General features: G+C 43.0%; 1 protein-coding gene across 1 annotated transcript; it reads left to right on the top strand.

Moving 5' to 3' along the window:
• Positions 1-422: 422 nt before the first annotated feature.
• Positions 423-14,011, top strand: LOC104588837 (uncharacterized). Its single transcript, XM_088888292.1, has 9 exons — positions 423-475; positions 6,074-6,159; positions 6,934-7,371; positions 7,483-7,704; positions 7,799-7,923; positions 8,016-8,154; positions 8,585-8,649; positions 13,175-13,546; positions 13,636-14,011. The coding sequence occupies exons 3-8, from the start codon at positions 6,998-7,000 to the stop codon at positions 13,285-13,287; spliced, it is 1,038 nt and encodes a 345-aa protein (XP_088744418.1). The 5' UTR covers positions 423-475; positions 6,074-6,159; positions 6,934-6,997; the 3' UTR covers positions 13,288-13,546; positions 13,636-14,011.
• Positions 14,012-19,160: the final 5,149 nt, after the last annotated feature.

Here is a 19,160-nt window from a genome sequence, read left to right as displayed (position 1 = left end):
TGATAACGTGGGTTTGAGTTTGAGAGCGGCCACTTTGTGCAAAAAAAAAAAAAAAAATTAAAAGCTAGGATTGTATGTAGTCTACTCCTCTTAGGCTCCAAATATCTAGGATCAAATTCCTTTCTTTCTCTTCCCTTTTCTTTTCCCTTTCTTTCTTCTCTTTCTTTCCCTTCCCTTTCCTTTTCTTTCTTCCTATTTTTTGCTTTCATTCTACCTTTTTTGTATGAGGTGTGTGCCCCATGGACCTAAGTGCGTATGCCTGAGAGGCATCAGTGCCATTGGCATACACCTTAGGGCCTTTTGGAGGCGAGGCGCTTGGAGGCTCTAAGCATATGCCTTACACACCTTTTAAAGCACTATTGGCAACTTGGTGCGAAGGCTGATGCTTATTTTGTATTTGTGAGTTCCTCATCATCATCACCATCATCAAAGTCTTATCCCAACTATATGGGTTCGGCTACATGAATCCTACTTTGTAAGTTTGTTTTGCTTAATCTTTAATACTATCTATATCCATTGTTAAATTATTGGCACTTAAGTCATTTCTTATGCTTTTACTGATTTACTTTTTGGTGTATCCCATGCCCTTTTAGTCCCTTCAATTTGTAACAAATCAATTCTTCTTATGAATGCTACTAAGTAGAATTTATGGGTAAGGGTGCAACTCGGGTGGGTTGTATTGTGTGAAGGGTCAACCTTGGGCTTGTGCTTGGCCCAACTTGATTTGCCAGCTTAAGCCCAACTGGAGCTTACCCAATACAACCTGGGCTGGTAATTGTGGTCATGGGCTGGGTTGGTTTTAAGACTTAAGAGGTTATAGGCAGGTGTTGGGCTTGAGTTGGGATTTGGGATTTTATCTTTAAATATAAAATATAGTATATAAACATTATATAATATATAAAATATGTAAAATTGAAAGTGCTCTATATTCGTTTCATTGGTTCACCTTAGAAGAAAACGAAGATAAAAGGAGTGTTAGGCACTGTCAAAGATGGAAGATATAATAACCAACAATCCTCCACCTTCAAGGTTCTTCCATGAAGACCTCAACAACTTTTCTTTACGATTGCTTGCTCTTCTGCCTCTTTACTAGGGATGTCAATGGGTCGGGTTAAATGGTAAACTCAGACTGACCCGAGCTTATAGGGTCAGCTTAGGTTCGATATATTCGGTTGTAGGGTCGGGTTTGGGTTTTGATTATTCAACCCAAGTCGGGTTTGAATTTTGGTTGACCTACCCCATTGGGTCATGATACCCTGCATATATACAAAGTATTCTTGTAAACTTTTTGACTTCTAACTCTATAACCTATAAAGTTTAAGATTTATTTACATGTTGGTTTTGATTTTTTTCTTTTTTTAAATAGGAAGAGACATCATAGATCATGGTTTTTAAAATTGGATCGACCGGACGGTCAGATTGGGAAAACCGGGAACCGGTCAGATTTCATTTTACCCTAGAATTGTTATTTTGCCAAAAAACGTTGATTTGGTTAACAAACTACTAACCCAGGTGGTTGAACTGTTTGAACCGTCTAAAATGTCCAACGGTTTTGATTGTTTTCCATTGCGAAGAGTGATTCAATATGGTAGTCTCAATCAGCGATTTGGATGCTTCAGTGGAAGCTTTGGTTCATCTTTTGGATTATATTATTCTGGTTTTCTTCACATGTAACTTTTATGTATGAGCATTAATCTTTCTTTTTCCCCCTTGCCGAATTAGTTGTTCTCATTGTTCTTTTGGATTGTATTTATTTTCCTTTCTGAACTAGGTTTTGGACATTTAGACATGGCTCCCCTTTTGATGTATTGAAAGACCTTGGGTTGTAGGCTCAGATTGTGGTGGTTGAGTTCTAGTTGATTTCAACCTTTCATACAAATGATAAAGAAATTAAAGAGTGACCTAGTGATATAGGAAAATGGAGTGCAATAAAGATGAGGCCACCGGGGTAAAAGAAATTGGTGAGATGAAGTTTACAGCAAAGGACATTGCTGGTGCGAAAAAATTTGCTTTGAAGGCCCAAAACTTGTATCCAGGACTTGATGGTCTACCTCAAATGCTGGCAACTCTTGATGTTTATTTCTATGTAGAGAACAAGATAAGTTGGGAGGCAGATTGGTGTGGGTACTTGGTGTTAATCCCTTAGCTGATGATGAGACAGTAAAGAAACAGTACAGGAAGCTGACTCTCATGCTTCACCCTGACAAGAACAAATCTGTCGGGGCAGATGGGGCTTTTAAGCTTATTTAAGAGGCCTGGAGTTTGTTATCTGACAAAGCTAAGAGAGTAACATATGACCAAAAGAGGAATTCCAAAGGATTCCAACGGAAAGTTCCACCTTTTGGTGGGGTTCCACCTGCACCACCCGGTGCAAATGGTTTTTATAATTTCACCAACAATACAACCTCAAATGCAAAGCCTCCAAAGAGTGGCAATCGGGTAGGTACTGCATCTGCTCCTGCTTCATCCCAACCATCAAAACCCAATACATTTTGGACTAAATGTCATCATTGTAAGATGCAATATGAGTATCTCAGGGTTTATCTGCATCACAATCTCCTTTGCCCCAATAATCATCCCAAAAACAAGTCTTGTGTTGTCGAATTGGAGATTACATGTATTATTCGTTAATATTAGAAAGAATCTATCATTCCTGCAAAATTTCTCAGCAACCAAACACTAGGAAGCAGATTTACTAGGATAATTGGTCTTAGCAACAAAACACAGTTGATGGACCATGTATTATTCGTTAATATAGAAAGAATCCATCCATCTCATCTCATCTTTTCTCGGCAACCAAATGGACCATAAGTTATAGTTTTCTAAGTCTGGGGATGACATTTAATCAAAGTTCTTATTTGTCCTGTGGATTGTGTCAAAGGAGGGCATTTTGGGTTTTGGAAAGTCTCAAGTTGATCTAGTTGTGTTTCTAAGTTTTTGGGGTCTAAGAGGAGGGCCAAAGAGGTGGGGTTAAGGGGCCGAGCAAAAATTGGGTGCTAACACATAAATGCTTTATTCATATATATATATATACAATTAGAAGATGCTTTTAAATAAATAAAATGCATATATGTATGCATTTGTTGATTTTGTTCAGGCAATCTTGGGTAAGGTCAGGCTTAGTTTACTTGAGGTCCTAACCCAAGCCCAACCTGAGCCTAAGTCAAGCATGGTTTTTCTAGCCCAAACCCAGCTTGAAGCCTAAAAACTCAGGTCTAGTGCAAATGCTGGGTTGGGCCACCCAAGTTGTTGCCTTATTTATGAAGGGATGAGAGATCCATCCTATGGACGCCCAAAGATTGCGGGATAAGGGGCGAATTTCAAAAATTTATCTCTCCCTTCAACTGGGAATCGTATTCCCTATTTAGAAAATCATATTTTCAAGGATCAATCTTGAACCATAAACTGAACCAGATCTGAACCAAAAGGAGTGGGAGAGGATTATACCTGATACGGAGAAATACTATCTCCCAATGGAGGTGTTCACGCCCAAGGAAGGATCCAAAATCTGCTCCCACTAAAGATGGCGCAGTGAAGGATGGACGGCTTGTGAGTACAGCTCCAACCAATCTTTTCCCAAAAGATTGAGATCAAGATCAAATCTTGATTGCTCCCAAGAACTGGAGATCGAACTGAAGGAATGGCAATGGCAGGAAGGTGGCGGCAGGAGAGAATTCGTAGTATGCAGGAAATCTCTCAATCTCTCTTTCTTCAAAGAGAAGAATGCTGTTGATCATGTAAAAGGCTGCCGCCCCCTTCCCCTTTTATAATCTCAAAGGGATCAGCTCCTAATCAGATTAGGAGTTGCTAATCCAAATCATATTTGGGTTAGAAGTCCCTTAGTGATAAGGGATAATCCTTATCTTATCTGCAGATCAGATCAGCTATCTCCTAATATAATTAGGAGGTTTCCAGATCTAAATCTCATTTAGATCTTGGACTCTCTGAGTGGATAGGGTCTAAGCCCAATCCTTTTAGCTGACCCACTTCAGAATTCGCCCCCTTTAAATGACTGATCAAATCAGCCCAGTTCGAAATGGGCTTAAGGCCCATTTAAGGTTATGTACTCAAAAAAGCCTTCCAAACTGCTGCCCAGTTGGGCTTCCTTGTATGGCGTGGGACCCAAGCATTGATCTACACATCAGCCACATGGGTTCAGCCTAGCCTTTGTTACAAGGCCTGGCCGAATACACTGCTGAAGACAGTGTACCCCCTGAAACCCATCAAATGGGCTCTATGGGCCCAACACTTACACTAAGTGGTCCCTGGGCCAAGCCACCTTGTAACACCCAGGGACTGTGGGCAGATGCAAGATTAGCCCATCAGGTGTTATCCTCAATTTACACTTAACCTCTCAGCCCATAATGATCATACACTGCCCGACAAGAGAGGACCTCTCCCTCGGCTGCAAGGAACAATGTTGCACTCTCCACTCATATGGATCCCGGGAATTAAAACCTTCTTGCAAACATTTTAGAAACCATAATATATATAATTTTATATCTTATATAAAATATATTTTGCAAAACAAATCTCAACGGTTGAAATCGGCTGCTGGCAGTCTTGGTTTCCATCAGTGAGAGTGTATCCCCGATCATTACCTTTGTCCGACAAAGGGGCTGATCCTGTCACTATGATCACCCATTCAGATGAATTCTCGGACTGTCCCAACATACCCAGGTTTTGACCCCCGCTAAGGATCTCACTGATTGGTACATCAAAGATAGCCCAATCCGACACCTAGTGCGGTATCATAATCGAGTCTAGGGGTCGGGTGTAACTTTCCAGTTTTGCCCATCAATCTCCAAGGTGCAGGGAATACTGGAAATCTGGTTCAGTTCAAAGATTTAATTAATTGTCAGGATAGGTCTCCCCAGACCGACCCACTGGCTGTGAACATTCTAAACTAACACGAGTCTCATTAAGTGTCCAGTTTAAGGGTATTACACAGAAACATACCAAGGGAACATGAATCAAATATGTATCTTTATTCATTTACAATAAACTCATAAAGTACATCATTCTGATTGAAGCTAAGGTTATACAAAACTGTCTAACAATTTATGGAAGAGTGCCTCTTGAAATGTGTTGTTTCCCAAAGGCATAGTGGTGCGTGGAGAAAGTTTTTTTTTGAATTAAGTTTTAAGGTAAGTAATTTAAAGATACAATATTGTTAATTGTTATTGGGCTAATTGTATAGAATTTATCCTTGGTAAGACATAAATTTTAAGGTAAGTAATCTTTTTTTTTATTGATAAAAAAGATTATAGTATTACTCTATTTTACACCAGATGGGATCTCAAAACCAGATTCCGTGGCAGTTCAGGCCTATGGTGAGATTAACACATTCTTTAGGGTGCCAATTTGAACAACTCATTCAACTTGGTTCCTTGGTGTGCTAATATGTTTTCCGACTCTCTGGCAAGAAATAGGGTTGGGAGAGTTTCTCTTGAATGGAGTTGCTCAGGGCTGGGCTGTGATATGCAACAGATTTTTTTCCCTCTATTATTTCTGAGTTTTTTTTTTTTTTGTTGGTAGCTGCTTGTACTTTTTGGACTGCTTCCCATTTGTTTTTAGCAGCTTGGTGTTTGCTCCTGATTTATGAAACGTTTTCAGTTATTTATCAAAAAAATAATATATAATTAGATGTCAGAGTTATCTGACTTTAAGATTTCCAAATGCTACTTTTTAGGGGTTGTTTTATAACAGTTGAAATGGCTTATTGTTTTTTCTTTTAGTGAATATGTTAACTAAGGAGGTTGTAAGCTCCCTGATTGAAGCTGAAGTTGAGTTGATCACTGTACCCTTGATTTTTTTATTATTAATTATTTCATCAACTAAAATAAAGCAATTAGTAGTCCAGTTCAGCTGCTTATGCTGTTATCAAATGGCCCCCTATTGATAACAATGTTGAGTCTGCTAAATCCTATATGTGCATTGAGTGTATTCTTCTCAAGAACCTCTATAGGTTCCTATTCATTTTTCTTCCCTAATAATAGTTATTACTAATATGCTTTGACCTTGGAGATGGTTGCAAACATGAAATACTAACAACTCTAATTTGTAGTTACAGGTGACTGTTTGTCAGAAGTGTGGTGTCACTGGTTTCCCTGAGTGTCTAATATACTGTTCCAAGTGTCAGTTTTCTGCAGAACATCGGTATGCTTCAATACTGGTCCTTCTGGTTGCTTGTTCTTTAGGCTGCATTTGTTTGCTGATACAAATGCAAATTTGATCAATGAGTATGGATGCAATGTTGGATCCGTTTTGCATTGAAAAATTTAAATCCTGTTTGATTGTGATGGGTGCAAATACAAATCTCAAGGCTGGTACCAACTTATTTTACATTGACCAACTTTGAGTGCAATGTTTACTTCCAAATGGTGGAAAAAAAAAATACACTACCATTTTCAGTACAAGAATGCGATTTTACCAAATATCTGTAAAGCCAACTGGAGTGCAGCTTTGGTTCTGCATTTGCACTCTTACCAAGTGCAGCCTTTTGGGCATATATATTTTATATGACCTTGTTGTGAAGTGATTTTTTCTTCACAAGTGGGCCAATTAAAAAAAATCATAGAAGCTTAAGGGATTTGAACCCAAGAATCAAATTATATGAAAAAGGAAATAGGTGATGGAATTATGATTTCACATGTAAAAGGTGCCTAGAATCAAATTTGTAAAGAGGAGCATGCCTGAAATGAAAATACAATACTGCGATGTAAACATTGAATTATCCTGTACCATTGGTAATCTAATCTAAATGAAAAACAAATACTAGGGCATCAAATAAATGTTGTATTGCACAATATCAATGATTTGTTTGATTTTGTTCTTTCAAAAAAGAAAAAAAAATGAAAACGAAAGATTTGTTTGATTTTGTTTCGTAAAATGTTACTAAATTTTATGCTTGCATTTCTTATTCTTTCATAGCTACTGCTTGGACAAACTGCCAGAACCTGATGATGAGAATGTTACTTGGATATGTGAGGAATGTATGCCAAAGAACGCTGAGAAGTCTTTTTCCAAGAAGTTTGAGTCTTCCCAGGTAGGGAATGATTCCCCCCTCTCGAGTGAGGAGAAACAAAGTTTGCATGCTTGTGGTGCGAATAGCAATGGAGATCTTAAGTTCAAAAAACAGAGAAGAAGATTAATTGTGGATGATGAAGACAACTCTATTGAAGTAAAAAATTCTCAATTAGCTCTGGATTCTGAAAAGGGCGTTAAAGTTGATATCAGAACTTCCGAAGTTAATCTGTATCCTGAAGAGGCTGTTGTTAAACTCAGAACTTCCCAAGTTGCCCCAGAAAGCTGCCAGCAGTCATTTTCAGAATATGGACCTGCACAACCAATCATCAGTCCTGTTTGGAGGTCAGTTTTTTTATTTTTTATTTTTTGTCTTTTGTTTCTTTTGTTTTCTTCGCATCTAAATGTTGGCATCTATGGTATTGATTTCAAATTATTGTTGGTTTGTCCTGGCAGGGGATCTTTCCACATCTCTAATAAGAAATATGATGGAATTCCATGTCTTGTGGGACATGTATCCAGTAAGGCATGCTCAAAAGTGAGTGACAAGGTGAATGCACTACAACCATTGCTTGGTTTAGAAATGCTGCCAAAGCTTGATGTGTGGCCTCCAAGATTTTGCAAGTCGCCACCTACTGATGACAATATCGCTCTCTATTTTTTTCCAGAAAAAGAAAGGTATTGTCATTTAAGTTGCAACACCTGTTATCTTCTGTTCCTGGTTATATGAAATTGCTTCATTATTATGAAAATTATTTTTATATTGTCACAGAGATAAGCCACAGTTCGAGGACTTGCTGTTTCACTTAATTGAGCATGATTTTGCACTGAAGGCAATGCTTGGAGCTGTGGAGTTGTTGATTTTCCCCTCGCTTGAATTGCCACAGACATGCCGGAGTAAGCTCAAGAACTTTATCAGTCAAACCTGAATAACATTTTCTATATATGGAATGCTATTATCAATTTGTTGAAAACTACTCTTTTTGCAGGATTTCTCGGGAAGTATTTTCTTTGGGGCGTATTTTGGCAAAAATCAGTTTCAGTTGTCATTGAAATGTCAACCAAGGATATTGGTAGAGCAGAGGGGAGAGATCCCACCAAGACCCAGAGTAGGCAAAGTCCTCTTAGGTAGTGTTTGAGAACACTTAAAAGTACTTCTTTTAAGAGCTGAGACCACACATTAAGTGGTTTTGTATGTTTGGTAAAAAAGTGGGGAAGAAGTACTTTTTTTTAAAGAAATACTTCTTTAAAAAAGTGACTTAAAGTTGCATTTTTTTAAGTACTTCTTGAAGTACTTCTCCAAAAAAATGGGATGAACCAGTCCCTAATAATTTTTTTTAATGCCTAAAATACCCCCATGAGGGTTATACCTCCTCCGTTCATTCGAACCTCAAACCCAGGTAGCGGCGCACCAGTTGCAGGTCCACCGGTGACGATCGGTGGTGAGGAAAAGTGGTTGGCGGACCTGTTGTTTGGCTACTTTCTTCTATTTTCTGAAGTTTTTTCTCATTTAATCTTTTTTTTTTCATTTCTAACTTGAACTCCTTGTTCTTTGTAGATCTACATTTGAACTCCCCTATTCGCACGGCGACAGTTTCACCGTTCAGCCACCGACGAGAAGAGGTTAGTTCACAGATCTGCATTTGACTGTCTGTTTTTTCTTCCTTTTTTTTTTTTTTTTTTTTAACTTGAAACCTCACAGAGATCGAACTTTGATTTTTCACCAATGTTTAAAGCATTTAGAAAAGTTTTTGGTTTATGCATCCATGAAAATTGTAAAGTTTGTTCTATTGCACAAAATTGTTGATGAAAAAATGAAGAAAAGGAACAGGGAAATCAGAAAGAAAAAAAAAACGTATAAAATAAATTTAATTCTTTTCATGGGAAAAAAATAAACTTTAAACTGCCTCAAATTGTGGTTGTGAATCTAACCTTCTTTTTCATCAGTGTGAATCTGACATAATGTTGATGATAGTGTATTACTAGCCATGGTTTTGATATATTCTTGAATAGATGGTCATTTTGAAACATAAAAATAGCAATGCTGTGTCATTCAATGTCAAAGTGACTGTATTACCACATCACTGTATGGTATCCAAATGTTTCTGGTCCTAAATTCAATCCTATCTCTAGTGAGAATTTGTCTTTATCACGAATGAGTAAGCAATCCATGTTTTGGTAAAGACCCTGTTTTCCATAAACAAAGGTTGTTATTTGACTAATAAAAGAAGGCATGTTGAAGAACCAATTTCCAGGATAATGCAAGCTATCATAGAATGGTTGGCCTCATCTCCGTTGTAGGCGTTGGTGCCCGTTATGTTTGTGCCTTGGTGCCCGTTATCATCGTGGTTCAAAATATTCCCTGCATTTATGTTTCACTAGTTGATTTCATTCCAAAATGATTTTTCTCACTCCTAGACTCTTGCAATCTTGTTTCATATGACAAATCTAAAGTCTGTCTTTCTTTTTTTTCCCCTTTTTTGGTGGTGGGGGTGGGGGTGTTTGTGTGTTGACATTCTCCTCTTTTGAAACTCATGACATGACACACAAGTTATGCTAAAAGCAATAACTAATTTAAATGAAGATCATACTTCTAACCTCAACCTCTCCAATTGCCTACAGAAGAATTTGTCTTGATGTTACATATATCTAGGCTATAGAAACTGATGATGCGCAATCCGGTCGGTCCTATTTTCCGGTTACCTCGCCTCTGACGGAGCTGAGGGTGCCTGAAATAAGGAAGAAACTGGAGACTTTCGGGGAGGAACCCGGTTGGAACATTCCAAAGCTCAAGTTAGTGCTCTTAGAGAAGACAAGGAAAATAAGGGACTTCAAGTCCAGAAAGCACAAAAATCACCTACCTCCTTTGGGGGAAGGGGGCATTTTATAATCACCCTGGTACATTCACTCCCATACCTCTGCTAGATCGGGGGGCATCATCACTTTCGCCAGTTCGGGTGTCATCTCTGCCAGACGCCAGTTCGGGTGTCGTAACATCTGCCAGTTGCCAGTTCGGGTGTCATAACCGCCACTGTCTTCTTTGTCAGGGCTGTCTCTGCAACGTTTGAGATGGCGGTGGCAGGTGGTCGTTGGAGGGCGGCTGTCATGTGTCAGACCCCTAATCAGTCAGGCGCGCCGCCTGTGTATGGGCTTCCTGTCCGTCAGGTACGGTTGTTCAGTCAAGCGACTTGGAGCCGAAGTGGTGTGTGTGGTGAAGTCTTGAATTTGTATAGAAGTGTGGCTCGAACTGCCCTGGGGTGGGTCAGCTCGGGTTTTTGCCCTTTGCGCTCATTGTAAGGCTCAGGACCTCCAAGGGAGAGCTCAGGTTCATTGGGGAGCTCGGGTCGTGGGTTCCTTTTTTTGGGGAGCTCAAGACTCCTTTTCTTGGAATTCGGGTTGTGGATCCGCTGTCGTGTCGAGCTGGTGTTTCTGTCAGGTCACTCTCAGTTGCTTCCACGTGTCGCATGGCCAAGGGGTTGGGCCAAATCTCCCTCCATCAGAAACAATCCTTATGATCCTCCACCAGGCGGTTTTAGTTCCCATCAAACACTTAGAAAGGATTTCAAGCATGAGTGATTTTTTCTATGTTAAATTGTTCCTTTATATCCAAAAAGAATGATAAAGCCTTCTCATTGGCAAGTTTGGAAGAAAGTCTGACTGTCTGACTCTGTGGTTTGGGGGGATCATGGTTAGATGTAATTGGTGAAGGGCACAATGGAAGTGCAACCACAGAGTGGGTTTAAGTTGTTGTGGAGTTTGCATTTATCTCAGGCTCATATCAAATTTTCTTAGCCTTTAGAAATTGAAGAAAAGGTAGACCTTTTGTTTCGAACCAAACAAAGTCCTTAGAAAAAGCCAGGAATAATAGGATGACACTATAATGTTATTTGATGGAGCGCAATCCGGTCGGTCTTAGCTGTCAACGATCTTGCCTCTGATTGGAGCAAAAGGTGCCTGAAGCGAGGAAAAAGCGAGTAGTCTCCGGGGAGGAACCTAGTGAGAGTGCTCCGAAGCTCAAGTTGGTATTTTCTCAAAGGCAAGATAAAAAATCAGATGGCGCAAAGTTATCACGTACTTCCATTCTTGGGGGGAATATGGCTTTTTATAACCACTTCGCGCACTCACTCTCAAGCTCCTGTCAGGTCGGATATCATTACCTCTGCACTTCTGCCAATTCGGGTGTCATCACCTCTGTTGGGGCAGACAACCGCCATTGCTTTCTTTGTCGGAACCGTCTTTGTAACTAGAGGTGGCGGTGGCAAGTGGCCGTTGAAGTGTGGCTGTCAAGCGTCAGATCCCAAGTCAATTAGGAGCGCCGCCTCAGGATACAGACTCCTTTGGTGTCAGGTACGGTTGTTCAGTTCAGCGGCTTGGAGACGAAGTGCCAGAGTGGTGTGCGAGGTGAAGTCTTGAGTTCGGATAGAAGTGTGGCCCGAACTACGCTAGGGTGGGCTAGTTCGGGTTGTTGCCCTTTGCACTCCTCGTAAGGCTCGGGGTCAAAGGGAGAGTTCGGACTCCTTTTGGGGAGCTCGGACCATTGGTTCTTCCTCTCGGAGCTCGCACCTTGAGCGCACTGTCGTGCCGAGCTGTAGTTCCTACTAGGTCACCCTTGGTTGCTTCCACGTGCTGGGTGGCTAAGAGGTCGAGCCAAATCTTCTTCTATCAATTGCCCCCCACTCCTTACACTAGGGGTCTTGCCCTAGCGGGGGGAGTTTGCGAGGTAACGGGTGTATTTGACATGTACTTCAAACCGGTTGACTGTTGGCGTGAAGTGTGCGTACGTCAGGAGATTTTCGGATTCCTCGAGCGCCAAAAAATTCAGAAAATGTGCCGATCCGTCTTTAAAGGCTGGGAGACATGATGGCGGGCGTTATTTCAAATTCAAAAAACGTGCCTTGCTGTGATGGCGGGCGTTCTTTCAAATTCAAAAAACGTGCCTTGTTGCCTTTAATGCTGGGGGACGTGCGTCGGCGTTGCTTCGGTTTCCAAAGATGTGCGGCCAGTTGCGTCTCGGTCTTAGGAGGCGTGTGGTCAGCTTTGATCGTGAGCCGTTGGATTTGCCTCGATCAGAGCCGTCGGTTTTCGGTCACTGTGGGTATAAATAGTGGGGGACCCCCAGTCGCTTTCCATCGCCATTCTCCTGCGTTCGCTTCTTGAGCTCGCATCCAAGTTTTAGCTCGCGTCAACCTTACGTAGTCCGTTAGCTTTTTTCGGGTGAGTCAGTACTTTCTTCCTGGTTTTCCTTTCCTCCCGATGTCTAGCTCGGACAGCTTAGACAGCTTCTTGAGGGCGTCAGATGCAGGTTCCACGAACCGAGCTGCATCCCCCGACAACCTTAGTGAGCCCGAGGTAGAGCTCGAGGGAGAGTTCGAGGAAGAGTTCGAACCTGTAGGCCCAGTTGCCTCGGGTAATTTGGCGTCCTCCCGTCGAGGTCGGATGTTAGACAAGTTCGGGTCCTCAACCATGACGCCTGAGGGGCTTTACTCCCTTATCACCCAATTCAACCTATTCGGGGAGTCTACTTACTTTATACCCTCGGGCGACTTCCCTTGGGAACACGGTCCTGACGAGATCGTGATATTACGTGAGTAACCCGTCACCGGGCTGTGCCTACCTTTTCACCCTCTTATTGTCGAGGTTATGAACCACTTCGACGTCACCGTCGGTCAGCTCCACTTGAATTCTATCCACAATTTGGTTGTGACTATTTCATTCTTTTGCGAACACATCATGCCTTTAGACTTAGAGATCTTCTCTTCTATTCTGATGCTTAAGAAGCAAGCGGGTACCCTTCCCGGGCGTAGGCGGGCGTACTACCTGTCTCCTCGCCCGGGGTTCAAGCTTTTATACGATCTTCCCAACAAGGTCCCAGCGTGGAAACGGGAATACTTCGGGGTACGAAGTGCAACGGGGTGGTCGTTCCAAACCGGGTGGGGGTTGGTTGCCCCTGACCCCGGTGTTACGCTAGATAGGGAGATTGCGAAGGGCCTCCGTGACTGGGCCCGGCTCGGGCTAAAATGGCACCATTATCTAATGGAGGCCAAGTTCATCTAGGTCGGCCTGAGTTCGGGTAGGTTCCTTACTGAGAGGCTTGCCTTTGTTTTGTTTTCCATTCTTTCGTTTTCCTGATGCCGAGCACTTTTTGCAGGTGTGATGGATGCAGAAAAGACTCGCGGTGGGAACCTGTTTCATGCCATGAAGAGGAGGAAGCGAGTTGCCAAACGGGCTCGTGCCTCCGAGATGCGGAGCCCGAGGTACTGAGCTCTCCTTCAATGGATCGCACAGGGAGCTCGAGATGGCCCCTCCAGTACAAGAAGTGGCAGGGGCCCCTTACGCCGATGCTGCTTATACCCGGGCTGGGCCTTCAGGCTCGGGAGGCCAAGGCAAGTTCAGGAGCGTGCTGTCGCTGAACCACACTCTTCGAAAAAGTAACGAGGCCGTTTACCCTGAGGAGGTCGCGGCGTGGGCCGAGCTTCCTTTGAACCACGTAGTCGGGCGTGCTGCCTCTTATGCCATGGTGGTAAGTCAACGACTTCTTGTCGAGCTCCTTATCATTACCTTTTTCGCTATTTACTCTTTTAACATTGTCGTTATTTTTCCTTTTGGTAGGTGAACTCCATCCATGCTTTAGCAGCCCAAGCAGAAAGGAGCTCGAGAAGGGCACGAGCTGCCGAAGAGGCTTCCCGCGCTGCTGAAGCGGCTTCTCGCACTGCACAGGCCATGAGAGACATCAAGGCCAAGAAGAAGGCCGTCGATGACTATATCGCCTCGCCGCGCTTTGACGACCTGATGGTGAACTCGTACAGGAGAGGTTTTAAATTGAGTCAGTGGATGATCAGGAACACGTACCCCGAGTTCGACATCATTGCCATAACTACTTCGCGCATTACTCAGGAGATGGCCAACACGGCTGACGGTGAACCGGATTCTGAGGACGAGACAGGACCCTCGGGTATCGTTGAAGTGCCTTCCGAGGGTGAGGAAGATGTACCTCTAGGCCTGTGAGCTCGCTTCTGTTTTTTTTTTTTTGAAATGTACACAGTATTTTGCAATGAAATGTCCTCCTTTTGGTTAAATGTTGTTCTGTCACCCTCTCTTTTTTCCGAACTGACTATATTGCCAAACTGACTATATGCCTCTGATGATGAGATGCCGAAGTCCTTATCAGCTCGCTGTTAGTACTTTGCCTATCAGTTTGGTGTTAACATTTTGCTTTTGCTTGCCCATGTGAACATTCTAAACTAACACGAGTTTCATTAACTGTCCAGTTTAAGTGTATTATACAGAAACATACTAAGGGAACATGAATCAAATATGTACTTTTATTCATTTACAATAAATTCATAAAGTACATCATTCTGATTGAAGCTAAGGGCATACAAAACTGTTTAACAAAAAGGTCTGAGAAACTGTCCCGATCAGGTCTCCTAGTGCCCAACATGACTAGTTGCACATCCTGGTCCGCCATCCAAGGAATCGACTCAACAATGAGATCAACACCTTTCTGATGGTCAAGCCTACCAATGAACCCAATCAAAGGAACATTCTCCCGAAGAGGAAGACCAAGCTTCCTTTGTAGAGCTGCTTTTCATTGAGACTTGCTAGTCTAAAGAGTCTCCACAGAGTATTTGGTGTAGCCATCAGATGCCAGGTATACATCCAACTGTGGGATCCATTGTTTTGCATCCATCCCATTAATGATGCCCTTCACGATTCAATCACCCTCATTTATTATTTGATGCAGACCCCAGCCACCTTCAGTTTTCAGCTCCCATGCATAACCATGGGTTACAGTGATTACACGATCTGCTGCTTTCAGGCCAGTTGTAAGGATATTGAAGTGTTCTCCACCTCCTGGGTTATGTAGTTTGAAATGATATATGTAGTTTTGTGGAAGATCCAAATAACAAAAATCGCTTAATGGACCACGACCCCAGTGTGCTATGTTGTGGATCACAAGAATGCATCGGGTATACTTATAGAAGAGAACCTCAAGAACAGCCTTACAGAAGAGAAACATGCCTTTTAAAATATCCTATTGGCCTCCCCCATATATATTTTTCTCAATATTGTGAAACATAGGGCTGTCCATGAACACAAAATCCATGCCATCATTATAAGCTTGAAAGAATGATACCTCCATATCTTATTCATCCACCTTATATCTCTTGCGCACTCCTGTTTCTTTGGCTTTTGCATAGTTACCATACCGTGGTGCCACAACCATAACTCTATGTTCACGTCAAGCCAAAGCCTTCGGTAAAGCCCCAACAACATCGCCAAGTCCACTTGTCTTTGACCTAGGAGCGTTTTCTACAGGTACCTATATAATGTTTGTGACATTGTCCTCCACCAAAGGAGGAGACTTTACAGTTTCATCCTCCGTGCGTTGATTACGGAAGGATTGCTCGTAGCGGTACAGCCATCCCAGTGGGTCGCCGCTGCCGCTGTATGAGGAAAACTCCAAACGACTATTTGGGAATAGCTATGCCTGTCGGGGCAGCGATCTGCTATTCGCTGGCTGCCTCTGCCCAGTCCGGACGGTGATTGTGTTGGCGATTCCCTCAGAACTCCTTTCTTTGTTGGAGAGGAATGCTTCCAGCAGGCGTCGTAGCTCCCAGACATCTTCCTTGACTTCACGAACCTCAATGCTGGTTTCTGCTAGCCTATGTTCCAGTTCGTGGACCTTGGATGATAGCTGCTCCATATTGCCCATGACGTTTGGTTTTGATACCAGAATGTTATGGGCCCGGGCTTAGGATCTCGTCACGGGTCGGTCCATGGGGAGGCCCTGCTTTCCCTTGCGCCTTTCCTTGTGTGTAGACCCTATTATGGAAAACCGAATGGGTAATTTGTCCAAGAAACCACCCGAACTCTCCTAATGGGTGATTTGTCCAAGAGACCACCCGAACTCTCCTCACTCTTCTCTTGACTGGAAAACTGAATGTTTTTACTTCAACTCATAGCTCTTTAAAAAGGAGATTACAGAAGAAAATTCCTTGTTGGATTCGGCTAGGCTAGGATAATCCAACTCAAACTCAAACTCCTAATTACTTGCTTATAATGGTAACACAACTATTACTTAAGATAAGATAAGATAAAGATAAGGATAAGGATAAGGAAAAGGGATGAGGAATGGTGTAGCTGGCGGCGAGTTGGCGGGCAGAGCTGATGTGGTAAGATAAGTGTGGACCCACCCTGATGAGCTATCATGTGGGCCCCACCCTACTGTTGCTGTTGAGCGGTGCGCGAGTCTCGCAGTGCTGCTGCTGCCGTGTGGTGCGTGTTGCTGTCGTGTGGTGCGTGTTGCTGTCGTGCGGTGCATGCTGCTGCCTAATGCTACTGCCGTGTAATGCATGTTGCGCGCTGCCGGGGGTGCGTGCTGCGCGCTGTTGTGCGGTGCGTGCTGTTGTCTAACAGGATGAGTGAAAGAATGGTGAGTGAAAGAATGGTAGCTATTCCCAAATGAACCTTGTCTGACAGAGGCCAAAGGAAAAACTCATATGATGAGTGAAAGAATGGTAGGATCCATCTAATGGACGCCATAAAGGTTGCGGAATGGGTGGGGCGAATTTCAAAAATTTCCTACCTTCTCCCAACTGGGAATCATATTCCCTGAATTTAGAATACAATATTCAAGGATCTACTTGAACCCTAATCAAACCAGATCTGTACCAAAAGATAAATGGGAGGATTATACCTGATCCGGAGAAGCAGTATCTCCCAAAGTTGGTGTTCACGCCCAAAGAATGCTCCAAGATCTGCCCCTGCTGAAGATGACACAGCTGTGGATGGAACAGAACCAGCAGGGTGCGTCCTACACACTGGATCCTTCACAAGAATCCCCTGGATGTACTAAACACTGAATTCTTTCAGTCTTTCTTGCAAGACTGATGTCAAGAACTGGTTTCTTGACTTTCTTTTCTGCAAAGATCAAATCTTGCAACAATGCAGATGGCGGCGGCAGGAGGAGATTTCCAGAAACGAAAAGGCTGAACTGTTTTCTTTTCTGGAGAGAATGAGATCTAATCTCAATTCGCAGGAACCTTTCTTGCTTACCAGAACCTCTTGGATCGAAAATTGATTTCCCTCTCTTTGGTTCATTCGAAATCTCCTCTCTTTTCTTCTTGATTAAGAAATCTCCTAATTAGGAGTTATCCCAATCCAAATCAGTATTTGGATAGGGGATAATCTTAATCCCTTTCCCAGATAGAGTTAGCTTACTCCTGATCTTATCAGGAGGTTACCAGATTCAAATCTGATTTGAATTTGGTCTCTAAGAGTGGATAAGGCTAAGAGCCCAATCCTTTTTGCTAACTTCAATCTCAAATTCGCCCCATTGATGGGTGATCATATCAGCCCACTTCGAAATGGGCTTTTGGCCCATTAAGTATTCAGTGTTTAATTAGTTTCCAATCTGCTGCCCAGTTGGGATTCTTTGTATGGCGTGGGACCCAAGCATTGATCTACACACCAGCCACATGGGTTCGGCCCAGCCTTTAATACAAGGCCCAGCCAAATTCACTGAAAATCTCAATGAACCCCTTGAGTCCATCGTATGAACCCTATGGGCCCAACACTTACATTAAGTGGTCCCTGGGCCAAGCCATCTTATAAAAACCCAGGGACTGTGGGCAGGTGCAAGATTAGCCCATCAGGTATTATCCTAAATGGTCTTACACTTAACCTCTCAGCCCTTAATGATCAAGCACTGCCCGACAAGAGAGGACCTCTCCCTCGGCTGCAAGGAACAGTGCCGCACTCTCCTCTCACATGGATCCCGGGAATTAAAACCATTTGCAAACATTTTGAAACCGTACATATATATGTAAATATATTAATTTTGCAAAAACAAAATTCCAACGATTGAAATCAACTGCCGGCAGTTTGGTTTCCATCAGAGAGAGTGCATTCCCGATCATTACCCTTTGTCCGACAAAGTGGCCGATTCTGTCACTATGACCACCCACTCAGATGAATTCTCAAACTGCCCCAACATACCCAGGTTTTGATCCCCACTAAGGATCTCACTGATTGGCATATCAAAGGCAGCCTGATCCAGCACCTAGTGAAGTGTCATAATCGAGTCTAGGGGTCAGGTGTAACTTTCCAGTTTTGCCCATCTATCTCCAAGGTCCAGGGCAAGACTGGAAATCTGGTCCGGTTCAAGGATTCAAGTAATCCCATGCTGTATGTGCCTCGGGTCTTACCCTGATGGCTGAGACAGGCCATCCCAACACTTGGTGGCACACCAGTATCAGCCTTGGCAGGATAAATCTCCCCAGACTTATCCAACGGCTGTGAACATTTAAAACTAACATGAGTCTCTACAAATGTCCAGTTTTAGGGTTTTACACAGAATTAAACCAAACAACATTAATCAAACATGCACTTTATTTATTTCCACTAAATAACAAAAGTACATCAAAATGATTGAAGCTAAGGGCATACAAAACTGTCTAACAGCTCCCACTTGCACTTAGGTCCAATCTGGTACAAGCCGGAGTCCCATACTTTCCACGTGTTTCTCAAACACCTTCTGTGTCAGTGGCTTAGTCAATGGGTCTGCCACATTATCCGCTGATGCTACCTTTTGAATTAGGACGTCCCCTCTACCAACGATCTCCCGCAGTACATGGTACTTCCTCTCGATGTGCTTTGACTTCGAGTGGGCCCGAGGCTCTTTAGCCTGGGCGATCGCTCCATTGTTGTCACACAACAACGGGATGGGTGATGTGCTGGATGGAATCGCTCCCAATTCGTGTATGAATTTCTTCATCCACACGGCTTCCTTGGCAGCTTCACTTGCGGCAATGTACTCGGCCTCGGTTGTGGAGTCTGCAGTGGACCCCTGTTTGCTGCTTTTCCAGCAAACAGCACACGATCCTATCGTGAAAACATACCCAGATGTAGACTTTCTATCATCTGGATCCGACTGGAAATCGGCATCGGTATACCCTAGAACTTGCAGTGAACTACCATCGAATACCAGACAAAACTCTTTCGTCCTTCGAAGGTATTTGAGTATGTTCTTCACAGCAGTCCAATGCTCCTGTCCTGGGTTTGCCTGGAATCTGCTTACCACACTCACCACCTGAGCTATGTCCGGGCGAGTGCACAACATGGCATACATG

This window comes from Nelumbo nucifera, chromosome 1 (genome assembly GCF_055504915.1).
Source record: "Nelumbo nucifera cultivar China Antique chromosome 1, China Antique-T2T, whole genome shotgun sequence".
Lineage (NCBI taxonomy): Eukaryota > Viridiplantae > Streptophyta > Magnoliopsida > Proteales > Nelumbonaceae > Nelumbo > Nelumbo nucifera.
The sequence above is the reverse complement of the archived record's forward strand: the minus strand, read 5'-3'. Positions and strand labels throughout refer to the sequence as shown.

Excerpts from the sequence above, each read along its gene's own strand:
- LOC104588837 (XM_088888292.1), top strand. The coding sequence starts at position 6,998 with ATGCCAAAGAACGCTGAGAAGTCTTTTTCCAAGAAGTTTGAGTCTTCC. Across the intron at positions 7,705-7,798 it reads TTTTTTCCAGAAAAAGAAAG|AGATAAGCCACAGTTCGAGG; the intron begins GTATTGTCATTT and ends ATATTGTCACAG. Across the intron at positions 7,924-8,015 it reads ATTGCCACAGACATGCCGGA|GATTTCTCGGGAAGTATTTT; the intron begins GTAAGCTCAAGA and ends CTCTTTTTGCAG.